The 10,243-nt window shown below is 34.7% G+C and overlaps 1 protein-coding gene across 1 annotated transcript; it reads left to right on the top strand.

Annotated features, from left to right (window-relative positions):
* The first annotated feature begins 6,698 nt into the window (after positions 1-6,698).
* On the top strand, positions 6,699-9,464 carry LRP1 (Lateral root primordium (LRP) protein-like protein). The gene is made up of 2 exons (XM_085709659.1): positions 6,699-8,159; positions 8,746-9,464. The coding sequence occupies exons 1-2, from the start codon at positions 7,472-7,474 to the stop codon at positions 9,108-9,110; spliced, it is 1,053 nt and encodes a 350-aa protein (XP_085565785.1). The 5' UTR covers positions 6,699-7,471; the 3' UTR covers positions 9,111-9,464.
* Positions 9,465-10,243: the final 779 nt, after the last annotated feature.

The following is a 10,243-nucleotide window of genomic DNA, read 5'->3' as shown; positions in this document are numbered from 1 at the left end:
ACAATTTTTTAGAGTTTAAACAGGGTTTTGACACATGAAAAGACTAAAATGCCCCTAGGGCAAAACTGACTCAAAATGACTTCAAATGCAATTTTAAAAATGGATTTTGACATAGAACTGAAATAAGGACTTATTCAAACTACTTGAAAGGATTTAAACAACTTTCCAAAGATTGAAAGAAATTTTAACACAGGAAATGACTAAAATGCCCCTAGGGGCTAAACTGACTAAAATGACTCAACTGATATTTTTTGAAATGGATTTTGACATGAGATTGAAACAAAGACTTATACAAACCGAATTAAAAGACTCAAACAATTTTCAAGGATTAAAATGAGTTGAATGCAGGAAATGACTAAAATACCCTTTTATGTGAATTTTGCAAGTAATATTGAAATAAAATGCAGAGAAAGATGTAATTGATCAGAGACATATCAAATGACTTGAAATGCAAGAAAAGAAGAATTGAGTCAGTATTTTTAGGTCCAAAATTAGGGTATAACAGATATGCACCCACTCCAAATCAAATCGAATCTTTTCTTTTTTTAAGAAACCAAAATGAGATATAATATTAACAGCAAATTAGCTTTTTAGCACAAGATGTACCGGAAAAATTAGCCAAAAGGAACAACGAAATGTCACAGTATAAAAAACAAGTTAACCAATACCCAAACAAAGGAAGGGGTTTTGACACCAATTATGAAAACTATAAAGAAAAGTACCAGAATTGGCTTTATACCACCAGAAAGAAAGAAGTTGAGTTTTCTTCACAAGCTGCAAAGGAGAATTATGAACACCACGAAACAGCCTATCATTTTTTTCTTCCAAATCACTCAAGTGCTAGCAAACCAAATCAAGTGCATAAAAGAACACCTTGACTTGGCATAACCTCATGAAGTACCAAACTGATGAAAATGGTCCAATATATTAGATGGATCCGCTGAATGAACACACAACCAAGTCCCAAGAAGTTGCCAAATCTGACCAAAGAGACTGCAAGTTAAAAATAGATGGTTCTCTGATTCCTGAAGACCGCTACCAGTGACACATAGTTGACAGTCAAGATCAATAATCCTTCTTCGAAATAAATTAACCTTAGTAGGCAATCTATTCTAAAAAAGCCGCCAAGCAAACACCGAGACCTTTAAGGGAACGTCCTTCCTCCATAAAAGAGTTGCAGGGATGGACGTAGGAGTAGGCGCCCTCACTGTGAGACTGCGGTAAGCCCCCGTGACTGTATACCCAACAACTGGATCAGTGACCCACTGCCACATATCAGCAATATCGACCTGCATGACAACACTTAGCAAAAGATACATACACTCCACTACCATGTCCTCTTCCCACACCCACAATCTTCGTCTCCACTTCCAAGCCTTCCCACCCTCACCCATCCCAAGTTAGACATCTGCTCCACAATGGACAATTTATTCTCAGATAAATCATACATGTGGCGAAACCTATCTCGAAGAGGGATAAATCAAATCAAATCTTGCATCCACTTAAAATTAAAATTAAAATTAAAAAAAAAAAAACTAAAATTTAGAATACGGTTTATCAGAACATATGATACGAAAATGTTGATATTAATTTGAATAATTTACTTGATAATGAAGATGATGATCTTAAAGATAACATTATTGGCAATGATGATGATATATTTGATCTAAGAGATTACGATGCTCTTAATTTTTTGAAGGACCATGCTATTAATTTTAAAATGATTGATTTATACAAATGACTGTTTTTTTTGTGGTGTCTGCGATTCGAACCCCAAACCTTGCATATATTATGCATTGTCCTTACCATTTGAGTTAAGCTCACGAGGATATACTAATGACTATTTTGATGTTATTTATAAGTTTTCAATGACATTTATGTTTACAATACATGTTAAGTTTTTTCTTTTTGTTGAGAAGAATACATGTTATGTTAAGTTAGATCTTTTTCTTTGAAGGTATTACGTCAAAGTTATTTAATTATGAAAATGAAATGAATATCTGACAAAAAACAATCTAAAGAAAAGAAGTGCTAGATATGGATTTGGAAGGACAATCTAAAGAAAAAAGGAAAAAAGATATAAACGACACACCTTATATACTACAGTATGTAGCAACAGAATGCTACTCAAACAAAATTATTAGCCTTTTTTCCCGAAAAATACGTAAGAATATAAATCATACGTATCTTACGTAACGTTGTTCACACGCGCTTATGAGCGATGAAGGGATGGAGAGAAAACTTAAACGGCGTTGTTAATGTGAGGAGGTGAGAAATGCACAACGCGCTTAAGTGAGAGACACGCGCATTGGACACTACTCTACACAAGTAGTGAGTGAAGAAGTAGTCATGTGAGCGTGTGTCTATAAAACTACAAAAACAAGAGAACAAAAGTCTTTATGGGCTTTCATTCACTCTTTTCTCTATCTCTACAAAGTATAATATACTCCATCCCTAAAGACAAAATAAATTCTACTTGAGTGTGTCTAAAAATTGAAGGATTTTAATATCATACAAACATATTTACAATGACAACAAATAGATAAAAAAAAAATTGTATACCTAAAATAAGATTAGCCAAATGAGAGCAAAGTCTGCCAAGAGTAAGGCCTAAAAAAAAGTTATTTCTCATTAGCTTTTATAAATAAAGACCTTATATGCGGACAAAAATATTATATATATTGAAAATTACCTGGTCAACCACGAACGAGAATATTTTAGGGTGAGAGAGTAACATGAGAGAGAATCCATTATGGTCATACCAAACTCGAGAGATCAATCGATCTCTATAGTTGTGTACATAAGATATATGGTTTATACAAAAATAAAAAGAAGAAGAGAGAAACCACTCATATGATTGTCTAGATTTAAACGGACCAAATCCAATGACCTCTCATTTACCTTATTAAAATAACCTAAGCCATCATTGTCCATTCAAAAACATAATTCTACCGCTTCATAATTAGTTTTGACTCCTAAAAAAAGAACCAAACACACACTTAGTAATATTCATTATACGTGTGTGAGAGAAATAATAATGCATATTTTTAAAATGTGAGGCTTATTTTTGTTACAAAGCTTATTAAACAAGAAGAAAAAACACAAAAGAGAAGAAACTAGGCCCTAGGGAAGAAAGTTTACGTGCGTTGCTCCTTAACAACCCAAGGAGACCTACTGGAGGAGAAGAATGAACAATGAAATCAACATCTGAAGCAACCCCTAACTTTGCCATGAAATCTGCACTCTGATTACCTTATCTGAGTGTGTGGTGAATTGAGAAATTATCTATGGCTAGAAGATCCTTTATGTCCTGAACGAGAACAACATATACATGGTAATGCGGAGCGTCCCCCTTTATGCGATTAATGGAAAGAAGAGAATTCGATTAACGAACTAAATCATCACTACCCGTGTCATTTGCCAGGCGAAGGTCGTGATAGATTGTTGTTAGCTCAACCAACAATATATTATATATCTTAAGAGTGGGAGATCAGACCTAAGAAAACCAAGAGGAAAAAACCAGCATTGTTGCGGAATATGCCGCCAAAACCAGTATAGATGAGTCCTGTTACAGCTTCCGTCTACGTTTAGAATGGTACACATATGATTGCAACAATTCCATTTAATAAAGAACTCTGAAGTGGCATATAAAATTGAGTTTTCTACGAAATAAACTTATACATGGATACAATGTAATTATAATAAAATAATAATATTATTTTGATTATAATATACTCCCTCCTTACTTAAATATTACTAGTTGGGCTGATCTTTAGAGTAAAACCATATGCGAAGATTAAAAAAATATGCGAAGATTAAAATATTTATATTAACTACTCCCTCCGTTTCAAAATGAGTGTCGTTTTAGGTGTTTACCCACATATTAAGAAATGCAATGATTAAGAGAATGAGAATGGTTATTTTACCAAATTATCCTTATTAACTACTCCCTCCGGTCACATTTATAAGCAAAAAACAACTTTTTAGGTACATTGAATAACTAATGTATCTAGTTTATAAATGTGGTTAGATACATTAGTTATTCAATGTATCTAAAAAGTTGTTTTTTGCTTATAAATGTGACCGGAGGGAGTATTGGTTAGTTTTAAAAGTAATATTTTGGAAGTAGTGTGTAGAGTATTAATTGGAGGGTACAATTGAAAAGAAAAAGTTATTATTGCATTGGAAACTGAAAGCGACACTCATTTTGAAACAATTTTTTTTGGCTAAAGCGACACTCATTTTGAAACAGAGGGAGTATTATTATATTAAAAATGCCTATATTAATTTTGTTTGGTTGCATAACGAGACTATCTTAAGAAAGATAACGATACTCACATTGATGACAAATTGACAAAAAAAATGCTTCGTTGTCGAAGATCTCGTCGAAATCCATTGTAACATCCCAGACTGCTTTCAGGATTGCCGACTGACCCCACAAATCAACACGAGTCTTTTCAGCGTGCTTTGTCCTCACTCGCATGCTTACCGTGAAACTTCCCGATAGGTCACCCATCCCAACCATCCCAAAATTGCTCAAAGTCAAGCACGCTTAACTGTGGAGTTTTGATGAAATGAGCTACCGAAAAGAAGATGCATCTTGTTGATATAGGTAGTACCAAACAATTCTTATAAGCATTCCTTCCACCATGTAGTCCCATACCTACACGGCCTCAGGATCCCTCTCATTCCGATGTGATTCGGTTCCTCTATAAGCTGTCGGGAGCCGCTCATTGTCGTGCCTTGTGCACTGGCGACCACTCCCCTGTCCTCGTCAGCTGTGGGTGTTACATGCCCACCAGTTTTCGCTTGGTTCGTCCCCGAACCACACCGTACTGGGAGAGGTCTGCTCTGATACCATTTGCAACATCCCAGACTGCTTTCAGGATTGCCGACTGACCCCACAAACCAACACGAGTCTTTTCAGCGTGCTTTGTCCTCACTCGCATGCTTACTGGGAAACTTCCCGGTAGGTCACCCATCCCAAAATTGCTCCAAGTCAAGCACGCTTAGTTGTGGAGTTCTTATGGAATGAGCTACCGAAAAGAAGATGCATCTTGTTGATATAGGTAGCACCAAACAATTCTTATAAGCCTTCTTTCAACCATGTAGTCACATACCTACATGACCTTAGGATCCCTCTCATTCTGATGTGATTCGGTTCCTCTATAAGCTGTCGGGAGCCGCTCATTGTCGTGCCTTGTGCACCAGCGACCACCCCCCTGTCCTCGTCAGCTGTGGGTGTTACATCCATGGAAGAAACTGGTCTAAAACTGGGCATTCGTTGAGTGGATATGACCTTTTAGTCGGTCTAAAACAATTTTTTTTGTCAAATATTATGCATTGTTTCTATCAACTAAATTAATTTCATGAGGATATATTATTATTATTATTATTATTTAATTTATATATATTAATCAAGAAATGGACTTAATCATCACAAATTAAAAATGAATTGTTCAAACAATTTGAAATTCAAACCCGAATTGGTACTATTTTTTACGATAAATGCTAACATGTAAATCAAATATATAAATATTATACTAAAAATGTGCATTTAATTTTTTTCTTAAAAAAATAAAAAAATATAAATTGTCTTCTAAGATATAATTTCTATTTATTTTATTTTCGAACAAATGCTATAAAGTACATGTTGGCAAAATTCAAATTTCATTTATCTTCCAACTGAACTTTAAATTATTAAGTATTATTCATGTGAATGTTAGAATTAAGAAAATGATTCGAATCCCAACTAAAGACAACCTTCTTCGTCGGTGCATCATTCCTTTCGACGACACTTCTTGCATTGCTGGTTGTGGTTCTTCTGAGACTGTAGATCATCTCCTATTTCATTGTGGTCATTTCGGTTTGGTGTGGTATTACATCTATCAATGGCTAGGCATTTCTTTTATTGCTTCGGCGTCCATCATCGATCATCTTTATCAGTTTTGTCATTTGGCGGGGTTCCCGCGTGCTACTTACTCTTTTTTGACAGTAATCTGAATGGCTATTGTCTGGGTCATTTGGAAGGAAAGAAACAACAGGATTTTTAATCAAAAGATTGATAACTTGGATCATTTAGTAGATAATGTTAAATTTATGTCTTTTTCTTGGCTAAAGCCATATAAGCCTACTTACGCCGTCAATTATCACGACTGGTGGCGGCACCCTTTACCGTGTATGAGTGTTTTGCTGTAGCTTTGTTTTGTTTTGTCTTTCTTCCGGAGTGCTCTTTTATGGCACCAGATTATTAGCTGTATTTTTTGGTGGGTGGTTCTCTTTGACACACCTTGTGCGAGATGAATCATCTTTGGTGATCTAATATATTTCATTTTGGATTGTTCAAAAAAAAAATAATATGGATATATTAATGTCTTAAATAATTTTTTTGATGGTGGCCGAGATTCGAACCCCGAACCTTACATATTTTATGTATTGTCCATACCAGCTGAGTTAAGCTCACGAGGACAATGTCTTAAATAATTTGACACAATAAATTATGACAAATGATATTCTCTCCAAAAAAAATATTGACAAATGATCTAAAAAAAAAGTTATTTAACAAATAACGACACTTTTTTTTTTTTTTTTAGGAAAATAACGACACTTATAATTTCATCTACAAAAAACGTGAGAGAATAATAATTTATCCAAAATCACAGAGGTAGATAATTGGAGAGAGAAGACAAACCAATCTTGAGTTTCACTTTCCAGGAAGCCCTATTAGAAAGAGAGAAAAAAAGAAGGTTTATGAATGAAATAAGAAGATGATGAGAGAAGAAAATGGTCGGCAACAACAATAGAAAAATAGAAATAGAAAAGGTCGTTATTGAATTTTCTCATTCATTCACTGCTATTGCTCACTGTTAACACTGCAACCAACACTCTTCTGTTTGTGCTGGACCCTTCTCTCTCACAACTTAACCATACCTTTTTCTCTTCCAGTCGAAAAAGCCAAATTGACAGTAGTAGTAGTAGCCACAATTACAGCTCCAACAGCAACAGCAGCAGAAGCTGAAACTACCAGAAAATCATCAGAAAACAACAATAGCAGAATCATCAGATTAACTTGTTCCTTCCTTTCTTTTCCTCTCCACACTTATAAACAGAAACAATTTAAGAATATCTATCTATATCTATATTCTCACCCCCACCATTTAAGATCTACACCACCCCACATTACATACATACATATATAGCGTTACTTTTACTCTACAACAAAAAATAATAATATTATTAACCATACATCAAAAAACATATAGTTGTGGCTACTACAAGGAGATTGCCTTCAGATTCAGGAGCTTTTGCTGATTGGGCAGCAACTAATTCATCAACAACCCTTCGTGCTGCTGCTCCAGAAGATCTTTCACTCGGTTTCAATGCGGGTCCCACCGCCGGAAACGCCGGAGCTTCCACCGGACCCACCACCGGATTATATAATTCATCTAGGTCCATTAATTATGGACCTGAGATGGGTATGTTTGTTGTAGCACCATCTTCTTTTCATCACCATCACCACCACCATAACAATCATGAAGCAGCTCTTATGTCTGATCCTCACTCTCTTAACCCTGCCACCGCTCTCGGTGTCGGGGTTATACCTTTACTCACAGCTTCTCCATGTCTTGAAAATGAAAACATGTTAAACAGTAGAAGAAACCAACAAGGAATTCAGTTTTGGCATGAACAACATCATCATCAGCAACAGCATCAACAACAGCAGCAACAAAGTCCACATTCACACTATTTGAAAAAACAACAAGGTTTTCTTGATCATCATAATACAAGTCCAACAAATTTGGTTCATGGTACTGGTGGGTTAACTGGTTCTGGTACCAGTAGTGGTGGAGGAACAACAACGTGTCAAGATTGTGGAAACCAAGCGAAGAAGGATTGTAGTAATAGAAGGTGTAGAACTTGTTGTAAAAGTAGAGGTTTTGATTGCCCTACTCATGTTAAGAGTACTTGGGTACCGGCTGCTAGAAGAAGGGAACGTCTTTCTTCGACCGCGACAACGACGGTGGTTGCTGGTGGTGGTTCTAGTGGTTCAACTTCTGGTGCTAAGAAACCTAGACTTATTGCTTCACAAACTACTTCTCATACTTCTACTTCTAATACTACCCCTCCTAGAAGCTTTGATACTACCTCTAGCCATCAAGGTTTGTTAATTCTCATCTTTTTTTTTTTTTTTCCTTCATAATATAATTTTAGGTTTTCTAATTGTTACAAAAAATAAAAATAGTGCAGGTTTGGAATCATGATGAGTTTGACAAAATGATATTCTTGTAGCTCAAAGTACTTTTTTTTGTTGATAAAATCACAATGGCTCAAGGCCAATTGTGCAGAGTTTATAGTTAGATGTAAAAGCCAGTTATACTAGTTAGCTACACTAGTCCATTAATTTTCTCACTAGCTACATAAGGCATACATAGCCAATGAAAAGATCAACCATCTTGTTTAACTAATTTTTAACTCTAATTCATTGTCAATCTAAACATACACTATAAACTCTTGCATGCTTTTTCGTAGCGTTGACGATGAAATTATCTTGATCAAAATTAGTTCAAGATTTGATTCTTTAATTAACTGGTTAAACTTGATTCATGAACGAATGAGTTGAGCTCGAGTAATCGACTTGTTTAGTTGATGAAATAGTTTAATACTTTAGTTAGTTTAATTTTTTGGGTTTATTAGTGTGCTAATTTGAAGAGTTGTGTTTTGATTTGGTTGTATTAATGTGTGCAGATGCAGGTTTCAAAGATTCAATGCCGGGTCAAGTACGTGCACCGGCTCTATTCAAGTGTGTTAGAGTGACATCAGTGGATGATGGAAAAGATGAGTATGCATATCAAGCTGTAGTGAAGATTGGTGGCCATGTTTTCAAAGGTTTTCTTTATGATCATGGTGTTGAGAATAGGGAAGTTTATCCTAACCTTTCTGAGCTTCATTTAGGTGGTGGTGGTGGTGGTAATAATAATGGCGGTGCTAATAGAAATGGAGTGTCTTCTTCATCACCAATGATGGATCCTTCTCATGATGTTTATGCAGCAGCTTCAAGTGGTGGTGGAGGGTTACTTGGAGGTTCAGCTTATGGTAATCAAATAAATTGAACTGTCTTAATGTTTTTCCAAGTGCAGCAAGGTATTAATAGTTATGCTTGGAGAGGCTTATTATGACGTTTGTAGTAGTAATCTTTGAGGGGTGGGGAAATCAATCAATTTTCTTCTATATAGGTTTTGTACCTTATTGCATATGTCACTCTTTTCTGCATTTTTCAACATGGTTTTAGAGTTTCTATTCTTTGTTCTCTCCAAAATTTGCCTTTGTCATTTTATGAGATCAATGATCATTCAATGACAAAGGAGAGTATCATTATTTAACTGTTATAGACAAATAGTTTATGTATCAAATTAACTCAAAATGGAAAAGCAAAGGTCCATTAATCTTGTTTTATTACTAGCTAATCTCACTGTTTTTAAATTTTAATGACCATTATTTATTGTAACAACTGTTTACCTTTTCCTTTTCTTTGACAGCTTATTCCCCTTTATTTTCACTGTTTTACGTATTTTATATTTTATTTGATGTTAAAGTTGAAATCTACAGTGTGATCACCTTGACAAAAATCTACAGTATAAAGTCTGTATCATAAAAAAGATAATGATGAATTTTTAAATCTTGATATTTTATGATAATTGGTACATTGAACTATTGATGTTAATTCAACACTTAGTTCTTAATATATATGTATTTTTCAACATGATGTATACTTAGTATGTTGGCATGATTCCTTTTTTTCTGAATAGTCATAATACTCTATTTCCATGATTTATATTCTATATACTATACTATACCAATTGGATCCTATATATAGATTGCTTTGTTATAAATTTTGTAGACTATAAAAATAAATGTATGTTTTTACAAGTAGTTTCTACTTTAGACTTAAGCATGAGAAGTAGTTGTAACGTCACCATCATTTATATGTCTGTCTTTTTCATCCTTAGTTCATTGGTCTTCTCTATGCGTAAGCAGCCTGCAAACTTTTTCTGCATTTCATCAAGACATGATGTACTCTTATTTTCAATTGTTCTTCTTTATAATTCAGACAATGACCATTACACTCATTTCTCTCATATCTCATCCATCTTTTTTAATGCTTGTTCTAGTCATATTCAAGTCTGCATTTAACTCCTTTGTTCTTCCATTTTAATGCTCCCCCATTGTGCTTTGCAATAATCAT

This window comes from Medicago sativa, chromosome 5 (genome assembly GCF_051527215.1).
Source record: "Medicago sativa cultivar Bolivia chromosome 5, Bolivia_mono, whole genome shotgun sequence".
In the NCBI taxonomy this organism is placed as follows: domain Eukaryota; kingdom Viridiplantae; phylum Streptophyta; class Magnoliopsida; order Fabales; family Fabaceae; genus Medicago; species Medicago sativa.
Note: the sequence above shows the minus strand (reverse complement) of the source record. Positions and strands in the feature narration are given on the sequence as shown.

Bases quoted from the DNA above. Each gene is read 5' to 3' on its own strand.
- LRP1 (XM_085709659.1), top strand. From the start codon at position 7,472: ATGGGTATGTTTGTTGTAGCACCATCTTCTTTTCATCACCATCACCAC. The intron at 8,160-8,745 runs GTTTGTTAATTC...TAATGTGTGCAG, and splicing joins TACTACCTCTAGCCATCAAG to ATGCAGGTTTCAAAGATTCA.